Source organism: Watersipora subatra, chromosome 10 (genome assembly GCF_963576615.1).
Source record: "Watersipora subatra chromosome 10, tzWatSuba1.1, whole genome shotgun sequence".
In the NCBI taxonomy this organism is placed as follows: domain Eukaryota; kingdom Metazoa; phylum Bryozoa; class Gymnolaemata; order Cheilostomatida; family Watersiporidae; genus Watersipora; species Watersipora subatra.
Window position 1 is genome coordinate 7,728,679 of NC_088717.1, and position 21,917 is coordinate 7,750,595.

The following is a 21,917-nucleotide window of genomic DNA, read 5'->3' on the forward strand; positions in this document are numbered from 1 at the left end:
CTTAAAAAAGTTCAATAATATATACATATATATTTTATCTTGGACTCATAATCATAAATATTTACCAATGTTCTTGTATATTTAACACATGAAGCATCATTCTTTGACATGCCGTGAAGATTTCCATATACGACAGCACTTTGTTACCCTGACTACCAATACTGTTGATGCTGCTGTACGGGCATAAATCAAGAGAATTTGTTTAAAGGCTCCATGAACACGCTTCAATAATAAATTGAACTAAAATAATAAATCAAATTGGCTCTTTTCGGTCAGTTACTATTTAGTAGACTGCAATCAGATGTCATTATTTTACAACTTGTAAGCAATGCGTGTGTCAGTGTACACACATGCATGCACTCATGCACGCAAACACATATACTACATCACACTACAGTGCACTACACCACTACGCTGCACATCATCTTCCCATTCCCCAAACAAACACATTTGTTGTGATGTATTATTTTAATTTTTACTTTATGCTATAGTTAGGTTTGTGAATATTGAGTTAACCTGAGGTCATTTTGAAAATATTGACCGCCTTTTGTTGCCTAGCTAAATGTTTCATATGCATATATAAACTGACAAGGCTCAGTTGCAATACATTAATAGATAAGGCATAGGATGACTTCATTACATGCTTCATGACAAACCCATCTCAATAAGTAGGTGACTATTAGAAGGAAATGTTGATCTTCCCCTTGTTCTTCGACATAAAGCTGGAGAATAGGCCCTGGTTGCCCCATGACTCAGTCAGTTGCTGACAGAATGTCTTCACTAAAGGTTGTGTTTGCTGTAGCTGCTCTGCTTGCCAGTGTAAACATCATCAAATCTCAAACATTTGGTAAGATGTCCTAGTCATTTCTTACACGGGTTTAGTCATGTCAAGTTTTGGAAGTTTGATGATATTAGATCTGTTTTTAATTTAAAAGAATTATGTTATTTAAAAATTACGCTGGAGCTTAATAGTTTTTGATAACAAAATTTTTCGGCAATAAAGCATTACTTATGTAATTTTTTAATGTATGTGAAGTTATGGAAGTAAAAATATAAAAATGATTAGCTGTTTTGATAGAAGATTAAAATAGGTAAATATTTATGAGATTGCGACCAACAGCTGGTGCTTACTTTAGACTAAAAACTCTGCTTATTGCATTTATGTTATTTATCCATTGTTCAACTCGATGTACAATGAATTAAATTTTTCTTAAAACCGGCAGTTCTATACCAATTAAATTGCTGATCTACCCGAATATTTTCTCAAAGCTTGCTGTCACTACTCAAAACTCAACTGAAGTCATTTAAGCTAATCTCTAGTGAATATTTGTTGACAGAGCAACATTCAACAAGAGAACCAATAGAGTTCTCAAAGTTATGATGAAGTTTATTACAGTAACTAGACAAATGCCTGGCGCTGCTGAGGTAATAAAATAATCTTTGCACAGATTTTCAATATTCGTATCATGAGAAAAGTATTTTTGTGAAGTGCAAATAAATTAGGAAAAATATTAAGCAATGAGTACATGGAGATGCGTATACAAAAAAATACTGTTGAAGCAGAAGCTCGTTGTATCCAAAGTTTTGCCAAATGATGTAATGTTCGTTAATATTTTGGTCAAAAGTAAAATTGAAATTGAGGAAAACTTCAGCACATGATTTGAATATTTTCTTTTTACATGTGTTATAATAAATTGGTGAGGTCTATCAAACTACCAAATCAACGAAAAAAAAGTACTGCAATAAAAGTCATGACCTCATCTCTCTTTTTTATATATGCTAATTGCTTTTTTTTGTTGCCATGGTAAAAATGGTAACGAACAGTGGTAACAATCCGCTCTCCAAATACTCATAGTAAATAGTTTTTAGAGTAATGATTTTGATCACTATTAAATTCAGTAGTGAATGTAAACCAAAAAATATAAAACATTGTTGGCTCTTTTCTCAGTTAGTTGTAGTACAATATGAAGAAACAACAATTTCTAGGTTGCTGGATTTTCGGGGTTGTAGCTAACAATGTATAATCAACTGGCTGAAATATACTGGTGACTTGTCCTCTGCACTGCTATTCCAATATGTTAACAATGCAATAAATACAGGATGTGTTTCCTGTTAACCAATACTGTGCTCCGGCCTCTCTAGATTCTCCTTGTACATAGTTACCAAAGCATGCTAAAGGATGTGTATGGTAGAGCAAAATTTCAAGAACCATTTTTAACTTTTATTTTATCTGCGTACAATGTATCACTTTTTCTGCTAGTGAGAATGTCAGACTTGGGAGTTACTATCTGTTCTACTAAGTACAATGTATCACTTTCTCTGCTAGTGAGAATGTCAGACTTGGGAGTTACTATCTGTTCTACTAAGTACAATGTATCACTTTCTCTGCTAGTGAGAATGTCAGACTTGGGAGTTACTATCTGTTCTACTAAGTACAATGTATCACTTTCTCTGCTAGTGAGAATGTCAGACTTGGGAGTTACTATCTGTTCTACTAAGTACAATGTATTACTTTCTCTGCTAGTGAGAATGTCAGACTTGGGAGTTACTATCTGTTCTACTAAGTACAATGTATTACTTTCTCTGCTAGTGAGAATGTCAGACTTGGGAGTTACTATTTGTTCTACTAAGTCTTCAGTAAGTTGATTAACCTTCCACAGAGATAAACTTTTTAAAATGTAGTTTGCATCTCATATATCACACTTGTCTATTTAACGGAGACACTTATATCCTTCATTCTGTGCTCCATTAGTCTATTTTAATAGCTTAAAATATTCTAAGAATAGGTACACAAGCTGATCATCTCTGACAATATTTCTAAGAACTGTGTATGTGGTTATGCTTGCATTTCCATCTTGGGTAGTTCTGGTTTAAAATAAATCACTTTCAGTAAGTTTGATGACAATGGAATAAAAGTAGATAGAAAAATTTAGTTATTTTAAGGAGTTCTGTTAATGTAAATAGATGTTATCAAGTTTTCAGCTATTTATATTTAAAATTCTTTACTGATATGAGAAAATCAAATACACTGTGGCACTATCTTTAAGTATTTTGTGCTCTTTAGTCTTTAAGTTCTTGAGTGCAAGAATTACAGTTTGCTTGCTGAGCAAACAAGAGATTCATCTGGGCAAATTTACGTATTGAGAAGATGGGCATTAAAGTTTGTGTAGATATTTCTGTGGCCTTAATTAACTTAGCCAAACCCAACTTTCTGTTTAATTAGATTTTACTATGATGAGTTCAATTCATATTCAAAATAAATTGATATTTCATACCGTAAATTCTACATACACAAGGTATCTCTTATTCTTATGGCTGAGTCAAATGAACCATTGCTACCGTTATCAACCCTTGAATTGTTGGCTTTTTAAACTGCTCATGTCACAAACATAACTGTGTTTCAACCTTTTTAACAAAGAACTGCAAATATTATAAAAGAGGAAGTGACATCATCAACTCATAACACCTGAGTATTTGCATCTTTTAGATAGAAAATACTGGGAGAAGCAAAATGTTGAAGAACTTAACAGATCCTTTCAGGAGTCCAGAGTGAGCGTGGCTAAAAACTTGGTCCTTGCTATTGGTGATGGAATGGGTGTGACAACTGCTACAGGTACGATACATATAAATTGCTTTGTTCAAAATGTTCTGTAAAAACTAGCTTTCTTTATGTGTTGCTTTTAAATGAATCAAAAGCTGATATATTTTGCAAATAAAACACAGGCTACATTAAGTTTAAAAACAAAATTTTCTTTGGTAATACAGATGGTTGCACTTACTATCTTCTACAACTGTAAGATCATGTAGCTATCATAAGCTACAAACTAAAGCTGCTGCCTGTAGTCCTGAGCATCTTCACATATGTTTGCGCCAGCATCTCTGAGTTTGAAGTACAGAGTTGACAGTTAATTGAACATTTATAAGCATGTCATTTATCAAACAATTAGATTGTGTTTACAAAATCTTTGCAAAAACTTCAAAAAATATTTTATTTGCTCTCAGTGTATTGAAGCATGATTGAAGCAATATTAGATTTATAGAAAAGCAGACAATAGTTTACCATAATATATACAGTATATATGCTCTAGATTGGTCATCAGTTTAAACATATATGTCTATGTTTCAGTATACAACAAATGTATTTACCGTAAAACTTGTATTTGAACGTCACCTCTATTTGAACGCCATCTTTATTTGACCAGCTCCTTTATTTGACTGCCCCATCTATTTGACCGCCACTATGTGAAGTTTTTGATCTTTCTACAAGTTGGTACCAATAATGACTCTGTTGTTGTTTCTGTTCGTATCAAAGCCGTTTTCTAAATTCAAAGCTTTTCGTTAAAACTTTGAATGCAATACCATAAAAATCATTCATAACTGTCTCAGGCAAATCGTAGTTTGTTGTTTACCATGGTTTTGATATTTCTGGGCTATGTGAAAACATTTTAGTATTTGCGGTGGAATTTTGAGACTGAATCTTGTGCTAAACGCTCATGTGGCTAAAAGTTTATCATTATTCCCGTAAAAGCATTTTAAACAGCAATGTGTAGAAGTTTTGCTCTGCTAAAACATTGTTAAGACCCTAATATTGATTAGTTGAGCAATACAGAAAAAGTTGAGGTCAGCAGAAAGTGTGGAGAGTATTGAACAGCCAGAAGATATTGAAGTGGGCCCAAACAAAACCAGCAATCAGAATGCAACTGGCGGAGAAAAGCAATGCAAATATTTTTGTTTCAAAAATGTTAATGTTTGTTTTCGCATGTATTATAAATATAGTTGGTCTCTCGTGTTCTTGAATATATATTTGTAGTGTTTGATAGAATATTGTTATACAACTTATAAATTTGCAGATTTATAGCTTATTATTTGATAGCATCATTGCAGTTATCTAAACTTGGCTTACAATAGATCAATGCTCATAACTCCTCTTCTATTGCACATAAAAAGCTAGGTTTGGCTGCAAACTGTTGCAAACATATCGATGAGTACAATGAAGTTTTATACAACATTGCTAAATATATTTATAAATTAAAAGTTTAATGTGTCTTTTAAATGTCTTTTAAAAATTGTAAATGTCTTCAAATTTGGAATGAAATAAAAAATTTAACGCTCCAACAAATTGCACCGCAAGCTTCAAGACCATCGTAGGTTAATTGCAAGCAATAGATGTTAACTGATAGAGATATTTCTCAGCTTCCCAGTGCATATTTATTTAGAGATCTACGACAAGCTGGAGTTTCTTTAGACCTGCACATGCTCTCTTTAAGGACTGATCACATTTGTGTATGTTTTTCCTTAGATATGTACATGTTCTCTCTAAAAGCTATACATATTTCTGTCAGCTTTTCCTTAGATCTCTCTTATTCATTGTATTATCCGTATTACTAAACTATTATCAATTATCAATGTGCAATTACCCTGTTTCAAAGACATAACTTGTACTGGTCATAACATGGTGTGTTGAGTACAATTATAAAAATCATATCGTGTTATAACTTTTAATTATTCACACACAAAAAAACTACTGATGCTAAGTTTGTTTGCATGCCAGCAAAGATTAAGAACAGCTTGTGTTTATGACCCTGTTTCTATAGCAACCAGAGTCTACAGAGGTCAGAAGACAGCGGGCATGTTGGGAGAAGAGGCACTTTTATCTTGGGATAAGTTTCCACACACGGGTCTCTGTAAGGTTGGTCAACTGATTTATCTTTTCATAAAGCGTAATAAAATGTCTTTACGCAACACAGCCTTTGGTTTGTACATTTCATTGAAGTACACAAAGAGATATAGCCTCCTTAAAAGCTGTGCGTTTTGTATAATATATAGGTACCCTGGTAGTCTGGTATGTCGTGACAAGTTGTCAGGTGCGTTAATAAAGCACAGAGATTAAGTGCGTGCATAAAAATTCCAAAGTTGTGAAAATGAATGATTGGTGAAGATGGTGTGCTGGGTGGCTGAATAATGTGGGTTTGAATCCTATACGATGCAATCTTTTTCTCGACGTCTAACTGTAACTTCGGACAGACAGACAGACAAACACGCCTTTTATTATAGTAAACATTTGTAATGCTGTTTTATATTAAACATCATATCAGTATATTATACATGTATGTCATATGCTATACATTAAGTATAGTATATTAATTGTTAAACATTTTCTATTACATTTTATATTGTATTTTTTTATTAAATATAATATATATTAAAAGTTTTATATTATATATTGTTTATTCCATAATATATAGGCCTACTATTTTAAATATCATATACTAGCCGAATGCCAGGCGTTGCATTAGTATTAAAAAAGCAACTTATTAACAAGTGGCAGGTAATGGAGTTGCTTGCCATTTGCTATTAGCCTTGCACATTGCCAATGAATAATTGGAGTATGCTATTATCCGTATTACTAAACTCACTAATAAGAGCCGTGAGAGCAAGCTTTAGTGACGCAGAAGCACTATGCGTATTTTAATTGTGATTGCTGAGATTAAGCTCATATTGCCTAACTAACCAGTTGCATCTCTCATAGCTTAATCGGTTAGGTTACCTGGTGAACTGAAGGTTCAGAGATTAAATCCAGCAGGACACGAATCTTTCATCCCTAAATTTCTATAGCTGAACAGATTTTGAGATTTATAGATATATACAGATTAGTTATCATATATTCCACATTATATTTTGCATTTTTTGGCTTTTATATTAATTATTATATTTTTTACATTTGGTACTACATATTCTATATTATATATTATGCAAGGTTTAGTTGATTCGTCTTTTAGACATATTGCACTGATATGATGACACCAGACTCAGGTGCCAGTTCAACAGCCTACCACTGTGGAGTAAAGACCAAGTATGAGATGATAGGAGTAGATGACACAGCTCAACGTAAACAATGCTCTACAGTGGCAGCTGCGACTGTACCATCAGTGCTAGATCATGCTCTGGCTGAAGGTCAGTGTACGCTCTATACTATTTTATGAAAGAATTGTTAGCATCATAATGCAATAAATAATCAGATTAATTGAAATAACTTTAATATTAATTGTAAAATACAATGGCCGCAATGGGTGGTCAAAACTCAGAGCAGCACAAGAACAATGGTAATCAGCTTGTCAAAGTCAGCAGTTAAGAGTCAGCTCATACACCCATTCATCTTATTCTCTACTCTCAACATTGTCTCTCCATTAGGCAAGTCTGTGGGAATAGTGACCACAGATGCGATAGTCGGAGCTTCTCCATCAGCAGCATACGCTCACACTGCTTTCAGAAATTGGAGAGCTGACTATGAACTTCCTGATGATGCTAAGGGAGTTTGTAAAGACATCGCAAGACAACTGATAGAAGACAACCTTGACATTCATGTAAGCTAGATTTACGATATCAGTTCTTGGTAATATTTCACTGCATTCAGAGCCTGTTTGTAGCTCATGACCAGCATTTCAATGCAGGATCATTCTGAAGCATTTACTCTTTTAGGTTCTACTTGGAGGGGGAAGGAAGTATTTTCTGCCTAACAACCAATCAGATCCTGAGTATCCGAACGAAAGCGGATCTCGAACAGATGGGAAAGATCTGACAAAGGTTAGATATATAACAGCTACACCAGTTATATAAATATATTCCTGTTACGTTTACTGTTATTATATATTATTATATATTTTACTTTATTAGCAATATTTTAATTTCAAAAGAAATGTTGTACCAGTTATATATTTTTTATTTACTATTACTTTACTATTATTATATACATATTATTATTATATGTTGTATTATATTATTATATAATTATTACTTTATTAGCAATAATTTAAATTCAACAAACGATGTTTTTTAAATTATTTCATACGAGAATCATAAAACCAAAAAATGTAACAGTTAGTCAATAAAATCAAATAAATGGTTTACATACCTTCCTCTGTTAAGAGATGGATATGAGATGGGACATTGTTAAAGGAGTTAGCTGCTCTTGGCAGTTAGCTATTAACTGCAGTAGAACCTCCCAGTAACCCATGATCTTGCATTTGATGTTTATTGTGATATACTTCCGACAACCCATTAACACCCGACGATTTGTAGTAAACTATTTAGGCAAGTTAAGTTAAACATGTTGAGCAAATACTATATATTTTGTAGATCTGGCTAGATAGTCAGATGAAGAAGGGTAGAAAAGCTCGCTATGTCACTGACCAAGCAGGCTTTGATGCCGCAACTCCTGAGAACACAGACTATCTTTTTGGAATGTTTGAACCTGACAGAGTTCAAGAAGAAACAGAAAGAAGAAAGACAAACAAGGAGCCATCAGTTGCTGAGATGACTAGAAAAGCCATCGAAATACTCAGCAAAAATCCTAAAGGATTTTACCTTTTCATAGAAGGTGGGAAAAAGATTATCAAAAAAGTTTAGTTTAAATAACCATCAATATTTTAGCTAGTAGCTTTTTGCAACACGTGAAAAGTACTATAAATCACTGTTATACGCTGGATACCAGAGACCAGAGTGTGTGAAATTGAAAAGTCCTCTATTTTAGCTAAAACCGCATTTAGTTGTATTGGATATTCCTTTACTTCGAAAACTATAGTTTAGTAACATGAATGTAATACTACAGTAGCCTGCATAAATGGGCTATTTTAGCATTCAAAAAGTGTACATTGTTTTTTATTTTATTATACTGTGCTTGTCACTGGCATTTATTTAAAAAGTACTACTCGCTTGTAATCTTCATACAAAAAGTTTTTTTTTAATCATAATGTATACAGCCATTAGATGACAAATATCAAACCCCGAAAAACATATCTTGCTTTGTTGCTTGGCTGTGGTGAAGCACAATATAAACTGTTATGACTCGTTATAAGGTGGCAACATTGATGTGGGACATCATGAGAACAGAGCCCGAATGGCGTTAGAGGAAGGACTCGCGTTTGACGATGCTGTCAGCACTGTGATGAATATGACTTCATCTGATAATACTCTGGTTGTTGTTTCCGCTGACCACAGTCATGCTTTCTCTTTTGGAGGTAAAAATGCATAAAATAGACTAGGTGTATTATGTAGGACTCAGCTTCCTGCAACGAAGGGCATTCAGTACCTTAGCTGTTATGATGCAATATAAAGCTCTTTATCACCGTTATATATTACTATTTATATCAATCTATAAATCTCAAAGTTTTTTGTGTCTGTGTGTGTGTACTTTGATATGTCCAGCTATAACCATTAAAGCTTTGTAATTAAAAGCTCATTGGGTGCTGGATTTGAAGTCACAGAGATTGCAGCCGCAAGTTTAAAACCATGCTTTTAACCATTGAGCTATACAGTCCTTAGCATTTTATCGATATTATCATGTACCGTATACTGTATACACACACTAAATGTGCATTTTTGATTATTAAATAATATTACATTTTGCATTTTTGTTTTTTAAAATTGTTTAAAAAGTAATTTTTTGAATTTGTAATCTTTAAACATGTCATTTCAATTTCAAATGTGCCATTGCACTTCTATTTCCGGTTTTTTGTAGGGTTTGAATTCTAAATTGGTAAAGGCTTTTTACATAGACAATTGTATTATCTCGAGTAGGAATAGCCTCGACATTATCTCTCCATTCGGTCTGACAAAGTACTAGAAAAAGGCAATCTGATATCTCATCTTAAATTTGTACCAGTACAGAGAGGTACTACTATTGTTGTATTCAAAGTTTTGATGGATAGCTTCTGCTGGAAAAGTAACATTTTTTATACACACATACACACTTCTATGCACAAATTATTATCATTTATTCAACATATTCAGGAACTTGTTTTGTTTTTATTTTAGTTCGTATTAATTGTATCATTACCAAATCATCTTTTATTGTAATCATAGCAAAACCAACCTAATTTAACTATTACTTGCTAATTATTTCACAATTACATTTAAACATTTTTATAGTTATTTTATTTAGTTTCTTAATTTATTTGACCTGCACAAGACATTTTTCTCATGATATGAAGTTTGAAAGTTGCAGTTGTTTGACAAAGTTAAAACCTTTATAGTTGTTTTACGTTTTCTTTTAATTTATTTACACTACACAAAATAGTGTTTTTATGATATGAAGTTTAAAGTCAGAATGGTAACTGTTACTATATGTTAAACAAAAATAAATTTTCTGTGCAAAGACATTACTCAGGCAATGTCGGGCATTAAGCTAGTTTATATATAAATCTCAATGTTTGTCTGTCATTTGTCTGTCCAATTATAGCGATATAGTTTTAGCAATAAAAAATAATCTTTGTAGTAAATTTGAACTCGCTACATTTAAATCGCAAGCCTACTAACAAGCGCCCCTAACCACAAGGCTAATCTATTCGTGTCATTCCCTTCACCCTTACCATATATCTTTTTTGCAATTGCAAACATTAAATGTGCATTTTTTATTATTTATCAATATTACTTTTTGCTTTTGTTATCTTTTTGAATTTTTTTAAAAGCTAATTTTTTTACCATTACCTATTTTGTTAATTTTTAATTTTCAAATATGTCATTTCAATTTCAAATGTGCAGTTACATTCATATTTTGATAAATTTGTAAAAGCTAAATGCTTTTCATGTGAACAACTATATTATCTGGTGTAGGAATTGTCTCTACATTCTCACTCTGTTTGGTCAGACAAAGTATTAGACAGAGAATCTCCGATTTTTCATTTTTGTGTTTTTACCAGTACCCAGAGATACCAGTATTGTCCATCAAAACTTTGAATACAACGAGTTTCTGCAGGAGCAGTAACTTTTTTATACACATTCTTTCGTGTACCCATTGTTTATTTGCTTTATTAATTTATTTGAACTGCGCAAAAATACTTTTTTCATGATATGAAGTTTAATAATTAGAATGGTAAATGTAGTATATGTAAAATGGAAATAAATTTTCTTTGCAAAGACTTTTTATCACTCGAGCAACACCGAGCATTCTTCTAGTGCAGTTGCTCCCAACCTTTTATTCGCTTTTACCCTTTTGCAAAATTTTCAAATACAAATTCCCCCCTTGGAAAAAGTGGAGTGTGAACCTATACTATATTGTATTCACTGAAAGGGCTACACAGGTACACATATGTAGGTCAGCAGCATATATACATGCATTTATTTGTTAAATAACTGAGAGTAGCATATATAGTAATAAATCGCGTCAACATTATTGTTATTCCGCTACACTCAACAGGTGTGGGGTGAGATTATGGATTTTAATGAGGCGGCTGCTGCTGATGCCCCTGTGCAAGTTTAGACAAATAAGGCTTTGTTTTTTATAATGCACATCTCAAGTCGCTCTCAAGGTTAAGATGATTCTTTTTCTCAGTTTAAGGTGCAGCATTCATGAAAATCCTACTTCGCATAGGTAGGTAGAGCTAAATGGCATCATAATCTTTATTGCCTTTTCAGCAATGAGTGGAGAAATGTTTCTTGCTGAGAGCCAAAAATGGTCAATAGACATTGATCTGAAATCTTCTTTCAGTGCAGAATTGTTCAATAACTCAACAAACTTCTCTTGTAGCTCCTCTGGAATTTCTTCAACAGCGCATTGAAATGGATTTAATGTGATGTTGAGCATCTTCTTTTTTTTCTGAAGGTAGCTCAGGGAAGTAGCATCCAAATTCTGTTATGAGATCAGACAGGTGTTCAGTAATAGTTGCCACTAGACTACCAGGAGCAGGTTTGTCTTCCAATAATTCAGTGAGTGTGGGAAAGGATACCGCGTTCCCAGTGCAGGTTGTGTATGCCACAGTACCAGCTTTGCTTTGAAAGCATCAATGCTGTCATGAGAGGCAAAGACATGATGATTGCTCCCTTGTAGCTTCAAGTTCAACTTGTTTAGCTAGGCAAATATATCAACCAGGTATGCAGTCTCAAATGCATAGTTATCAGCTTTCATGGCTGCTAAAAGTTCATGCTGGCCTTTGCTTTCAAGAAATTTCATAACCTCTGATCGTAGCTCAAAGAGCCTGCCTAACATGTTTCCCTTGGACAACCGCCTCACTTCAGTATGAAATAACAAAGTTGTAAACATGACATCACTTTTAGAACATAGTGCTGAGAACAATCTGGTATTTAGTGCTGATGCTTTGATGTAATTGACAACTTTGATGTTCACATCTAAGTTCAATTTCAACGCTTGTGGAAGAGTTTTTGACGTCAATGCTTCACGGTGAATGAAGCAATGCACTCCTTCTATATTATGGTTTTTCTGCTTGATCTGTCTTACAAAGCCTGATCTACATCCTAACTTAGCAGGTGCTCCATCATTGCATACACTTATTAACTTCTCCCAACCTAACTTGGTCTTTTCAAGGAAATATTCAACTATTTTCAACACATCTCTTGCTGAAGTTGTTCTAAGCAAGGGCTGACAAAACAGAAACTCCTCTTCAATGGATGTGTCATGCACATATCTACCATACACCAATAGCTGAGAAAGACTGGCAACATCAGTTGACTCATCAAGTTGTATGGCCCAAAATGGGGATGCTTTAATCTTAGCAACTAATTTCTCCTCAATATCTGCTGCAATATCGCCAATGCGTCGCTTCACAATGTTGTTGGATAGCGGGAGGTCTTGAAACTTTTGCTCAGCTGATTTTCCAAGTACTATTGATGCGCAGTCTAACATACATGGCTTGATCAAGGTTTCTCCTATTGTATGTGCCTCTTTACACTGAGCAATACGGTAGGAAACAGCGTATGAAGCTGTAATAAGTGCATTACTATGAGCATAAAGATCTCCACTTGCATCAAGCCTACTTCGCTTTACTTGCCGCTCTTTGGACTGAAAGTAATTCCGGGCTTTCTCAGCTAGTGTGGGTAAGTTTTTTGCAAGTGTTGCTTCAACTGAAAGTTTTCAGGCATATCACAAATTGCGGAAGCTGAAGACCGTTTTCATGAGATACGAAAACCCATAATCCAAGTAACTCTCATTGTAGGTTTGTTTCTTTGCCTTTGACATCCTGCACTAATTGATAGTTCTAAAAATAAAGCGGCGAATGAAAAATATTATAAGCGACCTAGTATATGTCTGTACAGTAATACTAATCTGTGAGTGTATTAGTATTTCTTATTTGATCTACTACTATAGATGCATGATTATCTGACTTCTTTGCAGAGAAGCAAGTAAGACATAACATGAGTGATAATAGGAAACAATAATGTGAGCATATACGTAATCATACTTGTACAAAGAATCTTACCAGATTTTTTTTCTTTCACACGTGATGCAGTAGTTGATAAGTGAGTGTGTCCTTGTGTCAAATACATGTGCACTGTGAGCAGCACACCGTCAAACTAAGCCTTAGTTTGACTTTAGTTAATAAGGTCATTAATTAAGGTCAAGCTGGCTTATTGGAATTTTTCCAAATTTTTGGCAAAGATTATTACATGCGCAGTACATGCAGACTGTATTACAATGTATGCACAGTAAAAGGTACTTGGTCTACCCTAACCAGAAAAAACATGTAATAGAAGAGGAAAAAGAACCGAAAACACATCTAGGATTTTGTTAAGGCTTAAAAGCGCGTTAGCCAAATGCGAAATTATAAAAACTAAAATTCCCCCCTTTAAAATGCCAAATTTCCCCATGGCGGAACTCCCCAGGTTGGGAGCCACTGTTCTAGTGTATATATAGATCTTAGTGTTTGTAATTTGACTGTCAGGTGTCTAGCTACAGAAATAAAAACTGCACTTTGCACTGGATTTGAACACAAAGGCACCTCGACTTTTTAAAGTGAATTATTTAACCCATTAATTCACACTGGCTACTTGCGATCCAATGGACTAATTGTGCGCCTAGTTATTACATCAGTTAAAATACGCATAGAGCTGGCTTCACGGCTGAGGCACGGCTCACAGCTCTTATTATAATAGATTTAGCAATGTTCTAGCCTAATGTACTCAAATTGGCTACTTTGATTATTCGAGAAGACATAGTAAAACTTAGCCAATGGCAACTATATTTCCTATCACTGTTTATAAGCTGTTGTTTTTAATTATCCATAGAACACCGGGTATTCATCTAGTATATCAATATCAATTTATATCTATAAATATATATCAACAATATAATCAACATTTCAAACATGGCTTCTGCTCACTCCCACCCAATCCTGATTATTACTAAAACTTACCTTATAGGTTATACTCAAAGAGGCCAAGATATTTTATCAATCGCCAACAACTCCTACTACTCCAGCAAAGACGAGACGGGTAACTACCACACCGTCCTGTCCTATGGTAATGGGCCAGGCTTTAAATCAGCGGAAGATAGAGTCAATCTTACAGCTAACCCTAACTACTATGGTAAGACTTCATCTTCTTATCTTCTTCACTTGTACAGCCACAGAGGTAGACTGCATCAGCAAATCATGGTTAAGACTGAAGCAGGAGTGCATCTCACTAAGAAATTCCATAAAACAAAACCCAACAAATATACACTCTGTTTATCTACTATAGATCTATGCAATGCTCTATTAATTTTATACTAGAACCCTGGCAGTCAGGTATCAATTGTATGTACAATTACTCCTCAATGATATAGCGTTGTTGATTGGAGCAGAGGCTAAGGGGGTGGCTGGCTATACTGAAACTTGTACAACACAGTTCTTTTTTCAACCTCAAACCATGGCTTTGACGGGCAGACGAACAGACAAATGGACAGACAGACGAACACTGCGCTTATTATTGTACAGATTACTATTCAGAAATCCAAAAGATTTTGCAAAAGACCCAATCTATTTATTTTGCTTTTAAGGGAAGTTGTTAAAAGTTATTGAATGCGAATGGTAAAAATATTATTTGAAAGTGCTTTCAAGCAGTCCTAATCACCTAAATCAATGGTACTTTACATGTTGAGGTTGTGATTCTCTGCTAGACCTCTTTTTGCGATGTTTATCAATAAAACTGACTAGTGGTAGATATCCGTGGCTTTCAGTAAATCATATATCTGTTTTATTAGAGTTAGTATTTTCTGTAACAGTTCATTTGCCGCTAAAATCCTTTGTTAAACGGTTATATAGAGCTGAAGAGTACAATCTTTACTATAATAAGAAATGTGACTGGTTGTCCATCTGTTGAAGGTTGGATGTTGGAAAAAAGACTACATTGCACAGGATTTGAACTCAAACATTCAGCTTAGAATGTTAACGTGTTAACATTAATATGTTAACGTGTTGATGTTAACACGTTAAAGATTGACTTGCAACAAAATTACATTACAGTTATTTGGTATCAAAAGATTCACCATCTCTTACTCTGTTGTGTTGTAAGTGCCAAATATGTGAAAATGTGATTACAAGCTCTTAAAAGCTCAAAAACGAAAAGCCGCCGTAGATTGGAATCTGTTTATTTATCTGACGTAGCCATGAAATTTGGTTATTGTCTTGTCAGGTAAGTTCTCACGTGAGTTGAAAGGCCAATAAAAAGCTCAATATAAAACTTATCGTAGTACTAGTTTATAACAAACACTTCGGGTTTTACCGAAGACCCCGTATCAAATATAGATGCTCGCTACTTTACAGTTTTGTTTCGGCCTGGTCTAATCAGCAAGTCGTAATCTGATCATGTGACCCAATACTTCGCAAATAATTTTTGCAGCACTTTTCGATTATCACAGGTGATCAACAGGCTCGTCATGATTATTAGACAACGATATGTACTCCTTCGAGGTACGGTTAAAACATTAAATGAATTTTACGGTAAGTTATAAGATATCACTGCTAAAAGTGACAGCATTACAATGACGATAAAACAGACACGTAAGAACAATAGACATGGTTTTATTGAATGCGTGAAGTATATTTGTGAAAATATTTCGACGAATAAGGTTGCATGAGAGTGTAAACAGAAACCATCTCTCACAACTGCGTCACATCTGAGCCGTTTTGGAAAGAGAATCCAAACTATGGCGGTCTCGCGTGGCTGCGATTAACTGTTCGTTTTTGAGCTTTTACGAGCTTGTAATCACATTTCCACATATTTGGCACCTACAACACAACTGAGTAAAACAGGTTAATCTTTTGATACCAAATAACTGTAATGTGAATTTTATTGCAAGTCAACCTTTAACATTAACATGTTGACATTGCACGCTAGATGCTACAGTGCATGCTAGCATGCATTAGGCATGCTCAAACATGCCCCCTCAACCTCTTTGCTGCTTTTCTGAGTAACTGTGAACATATTTATTACACCAAAGTTGTAGTAATAATGAATTGCTAAAAGTTACATCGTAACAGAGTAGTTTTGCTTAAACTTATACAGGGTAAAAATTTACTAGCCGCTCACATGCCGTCATTTACATTCTACGCTATTGTTGGTCACCTTGGACAAGCATTTAAGTAGTTTTGTCTATCCAGATGAGGACCAGACCTACCTTTCCGTGATTCCTCTCAAAGCTGACACACATGGTGGAGATGATGTTTCTATTTTTGCATCCGGTCCGATGTCGCACCTGTTCAATGGAGTCCATGAGCAAACCTTCATAGCTTATGGCATGTCTTATGCTGCTTGTATTGGCTTAGAAAAAAGCTTTTGCAATGACGAGAGATACAAAAGCAGACAGTAGCTAGAATACTAATAATAAAATTCTTGTTTGCCAATTACTACAGAGTCATGCTATTTTAGTTGTAACATTTTGGCATAATAATATAAAATGATAATAGAATACAATGGTTGAATAGCCATAAAAGTTACAAATGATTTTTTTCCTGATCAGTTGTTTCATGCTGGTAGCCGAGGGTTCACAAGGTTTCACTTGCGTTTGTACTACTTAAATAGGCCCTCTATCACAAATTAAAATGGGTTCAGCATCCCAAATGCTATCCAATAAGGAAAAATTTGAGTGATTGCCTTTTCCAACTCACCTCATTCACAACGCCAGCTTTTCCTTGAATGCAATTAGTTTTTCACTACAGTCGGTATATTTGATAGTACGACTCCAAATTGTAATAACAACTTTTACACATGACTCCAACGTTTTCTTCAGTTCTTGAAAAACCTGTTTTGTTACAAGAGCATGTCTGTGCAGGACACAATGAGTGATTTTATCTCCTGAGTTTTTTACATGAGAGCAGCAAATCCTAAGAAATTTCCTAGCGTGTGTGCGTGCGTGTGTGTTTTATTTCATCAATTAGTAGAAATATAACATTACGCAAAAATAAAGACAGTTAAAATATTGATTAGGTTGAACAAAATGAGGCCCACAAGCGCAGTAGCACTGCAGCTAGTCGAGGCACTGGGCCCACAATGGGCGTGGCTAGAGCCCTGTCAAAACATACCTAACCAATGACATCTAGAGAAACGTGTTTAGAGAAGAAGTTTTTGGAGAGGGACACCTTCTTCAGCTTGTATTGTGCTTCCTGGCCAAGTACCATTTATTCATTTTAAGAGCTCATGGCTTGGTTAGCTTTTCACCCACTTGGTTCGCTTTCTTGATTTGGCCACTAGATACGCCACCAGATAGCAAGCATGAAGCAAAGGCTCACCCACATTTACAATTCCAAGCTTACGCAATGTGTTGCCACGCTCAAATCACTCCCTTTTCACCTTCAAAGGTTCTACTCCGTATACAGCTTCACCACTGTGCTTCCTTTAAAAATGCTCATTAAGCTTTGACGGTTTAAGACACAAGTTTGAAAAGGTAGCACTGCTCAAAATACATTGAGGATGTTGGGTGCTGTCATTTTTAGTTTTGATTGTAAACTTATACCGAACATAGGCGTCATCCCACTGGCACTTCTTTCACATGACCAATAGAACACAAAAATGTTTTCTAAATTTCTAAATTTGTATGTAATCAAAGTTTAACTTCTTCACATCCCAAAAACTGTTGCACAAATAATTCATATTCGATTCCGAATTAACCGTTTGTAATAAGCAGAGTTGTTGTGTGTTGTGTGGTATAATACGGAACTGACTTTTTTGACTTTTCATATGCACAATTTTAAAAATATTTAGTTTTCATTATGAATATGTTATAAAACAAGTGACAGAACCTTCCTAAAACTACTCTTAAAATGTTATTATAAAGATTATCTGTACTTTGTCATGACTTCTGTATAGAGCACGTAAGACTGCCGATCAACTAACAATAAAGTTCTCCTAAAGTGTGCTGCTTAAATTCTAGAATTATTAATACACATGTATTTAATTTAATTTTTAATAAACGAGATTTGCATTTGGTACCGCCTAGAACAGTGTTTGGTACCCTCAAGAGATACTCAGATATCCATCGATTTGTCCAGATTAAGATCAGGCTCTGTTGCTAGGAGATATTAGTAAAAAAGTCCCCCCAGTCTACAAAGGTTTCCTTGTCAGGCAAGCACCAAAGTTCATCATATCCTGTCTACTGTTAGTATAGGGAGAAAATATTGTGTACCCATTACCATATACTAAACAGTTTAAACTGATTGATGTTTACAGCAAGCATAGTAGTTATTATGTATATCATACACTCACAAAACACTCGATACACTCAGTGGTACCCCCAAAGGGTACCAAGACCCCAGGTTACAAACCACTGCTGTAATGGTTGCCATAGTTTTAGTGAACTTTTTACCGACCGCCACAATAATCAGAACTACTATCTGATTTAAAATCACCAAGGTGTAAATTAAACTCTTTGTCTTCAGATTTGTTCATAAGGTAGTTTACAACTTGATGTGAAGACCTTAAAACGTTTCGATGATCGGTGAGAATACGCTTTAGGAACAGCACCCAGCATAATAGCAGCCATCGTTACAGGGTATCGAATTCTGTTTTCTAACTCCAAAGTTTTGCATTTTTACCTCAAAACTTCAAAAGCAGCATCTTCGAAGTAAGTAATAACTGTATCCGTTTAATGTATGTTTTATCCAAAGTAGGTTCTTATTTAATTCTGTTTGTTATCTCGATTTATCAAAACCCGATTAGTAAAAATGTGGATGCCGACGTCATTAATGTCATTTTGCCTGAGAGAAAGTGCAAACTATAAGAGACATGAACGTCGTTACGTCTGTAAAAGCTTTATATTTTTCTTCCCAATGTTTTGACCAGTTGGTCAAAAAATAAAGCGCTACTCTCTATTTGAACCCTAAAAGAGCCTCTAATATAATTCCATTATAAAGGAAAGGTTGCAAAATACAGTACATCACTATGGTACCAAATAGAGGTTTTATGGTAATCTTGATTAAATTATGTAGTTTCTAGAATCTTTAACCACTGTGGCTGACATGAATCGCTCTAGGAGAACATAACCTTAAGCTGTGCTTCATTTACTTGTTTAATAAACTTGTGTAAAAATTTCACTGACCTCTAATACACATAGACCTCTAATACACATAGAATCTTACAATCAATCTTCAACTCTGTTTAGTTTTGTACAAGTTCATTTTTTGAGTGTACAAGATAAAGAATAACTACTATGCTCGCTGTCAACATCATTCAGTTTAAACTGTTTAGTATATGGTAATGGATACACACTATTTTCTTCTTATACTAACAGTAGGCAGGATGTGATGAAATTGTGGGTTTGTCTGACAAGGAACCTTTTGTAGATTGGAGGGGAATTTTTTTACTAATATTTCCTAGCAACAGAGCCTGATCTTAATCTTGACAGATCAATCAATTCCATGAAAACCCATTGGATGCTCTTTTGGTTTTAGCTATAATTGCAGAATAGTTTAAAATGGTGATGAAACGTGGATAAGCATGTCATCATTAGATTCGTGTTCCTGTTTTACTTTCATCAACAAGTTCTTTGTCCTCTTTGATTATCCTTTTTTACACCTAGCTGTTCTCTACCACTTTTACTGTGTCATACTCTGTGTCATACCTGTCTTTACCCCTGTCTTTACCCCTGTATTTACCCTTGTATTTACCTTTCTTTAACTAAACTTACCTGTCTTTACGTGTTTTCACCTGTCTTCACCTGACTTTACCTACTTTTACCTGTTTTCATCTGTCATTTCCTGATTCTACATCTCTTCACCTGCAATCACAGGTTTCTAGCTGTCCCTACTTGTCCCTACCTGTCCTCACCTGTCCTCACCTGTCCTCACCTGTCCTCACCTGTCCTCACCTGTCCTCACCTGTCCTCACCTGTCCTCACCTGTCCTCACCTGTCCTCACCTGTCCTCACCTGTCCTCACCTGTCCTCACCTGTCCTCACCTGTCCTCACCTGTCCTCACCTGTCCTCACCTGTCCTCACCTGTCCTTACCTTATCATCACTTGTTCTCAACAGCAATTACAGTATGCTGATTCTGAGACCTACATCTTTAAGATGACCATTTAGAGAAAGAACTGCCATATTCTTTAGTAACCACCTTAAACAACTTTAAAGTAACAATTAGCAAATACGTTGGTAAAAACTAAAGATCTATGAAAAACAACTTTTTGGTCACAAATGTTGAATATGCTATTTAGAAAATATGATGGATTCATATGGATTACAGCGATGTACTCACTGTAGGGCTACAGTGTTATCCGTGACACTATAAGAAAAGGTTGTACTATCCTAACTTGACCAAATCAATTTAAACTTTTATATTGTATTTTTCTGATCTGTGATGTTGCATGAGCACAGTATTATTTCCATGCCTTAGCAATATATTATTACTTTAGAAGGCTTACAACATTTCATGGCCATGCCTAGCAATGCTCACACCATGCATTTTATCTGGAGCCATGTCAATTAGTTGAACTTTTACTTCCCAATACGTACTCTCAGTAGTAAGTTCATGGGGTAAGTGATATCATATGTTGTTAGTTAGAAGTCATTTAGACTTCTCAATAATACTGGCTTTACGTAATAAAACAGAGTTTAACATGAGGTCAAGTATAAATTCTTCTAAACTAATGACTTGTTGTCTTTGGCTAATAATGCGGTCACAAATAATCTTTGCTGTATCGTTACTATAATAGGAGCTGTGTCATTCCGTTTGTCCATCTGTCTGAGACCACAGTTAAGGGTCAATATGTAGGGTTGCTATGGACAGGATTCAGACTTTTGACATTCTACTCGACGATTGACACTTTTACATCTGCATCAATCAACCACCTTCTACCATTTCAGAATAATTGTGCACATAGTAATTTTCTGTGTTTTATTGGCAAACCTGATAATCTCTCATAGCACACTAACATGTTGAAATACAGTAGAAGATTCTACAACGTAAACAATCTGTTCCAGGAATGTTTACGTTACAGGGATTTTACGTTATACGAACAGTAACGTACATGTATATTGCCTAATCTGTTCCAAGATCTTTCCAAACTCACTCCTTTGGCCATACAAAAAGAAAAAAGTTAAACTTAACTGCTTAATTTGTTGGCTGCATAGCAGCTGTAATATTATTAGTTCGCATCGACAACTTGTCTCCTTTTTCTGATCAATTTCACCTGTTTTGTAGACTATGATTGCAGTAATCTTACAATAAGTTGATAGGGAACACACATATTCGACATCCCTTCACAACGATTTATTCATTTTTTCTAGATAGCAGTCTATTCTGGAAAGTAACATACATTTTATATGTCTGCAATATAATATAAAATTTTACCAAAAAAAGAATGGTTTCTATCTATCTATCTTTATCTAGGAGTCGAGGTTAGGATAAAAGATAACTTTTGGCAATACACCCAACTTGTGAATTTCAGATTAGTAGACTGGCACTGTTACACCGGACGGTTGATCATCTTTAATTAATTATTAACAATTGCACAGCTATTGTCTCGTCGACGCATCTGACAATCTATCAGAACAAACTAAAATTTTATAGAAGTTGTATATATAATAGATATAACGCCATACGTACGTCATTTTTGCTCACAAGTGCAGCGAGATATGTTACCATTCAAATCAAATTTGAGAAGTTGTCCCTACTTGATGCTTTACGTTGTATAAAATGTTTTACATAGTACGAA

General features: G+C 34.7%; 1 protein-coding gene across 1 annotated transcript; it reads left to right on the forward strand.

The window, feature by feature from the left end:
• The first annotated feature begins 771 nt into the window (after nucleotides 1–771).
• On the forward strand, nucleotides 772–16,710 carry LOC137405905 (alkaline phosphatase-like). The gene is made up of 10 exons (XM_068092355.1): nucleotides 772–847; nucleotides 3,488–3,613; nucleotides 5,595–5,689; nucleotides 6,780–6,954; nucleotides 7,192–7,364; nucleotides 7,480–7,584; nucleotides 8,137–8,377; nucleotides 8,856–9,017; nucleotides 14,152–14,316; nucleotides 16,371–16,710. The coding sequence occupies exons 1-10, from the start codon at nucleotides 772–774 to the stop codon at nucleotides 16,577–16,579; spliced, it is 1,527 nt and encodes a 508-aa protein (XP_067948456.1). The 3' UTR covers nucleotides 16,580–16,710.
• Nucleotides 16,711–21,917: the final 5,207 nt, after the last annotated feature.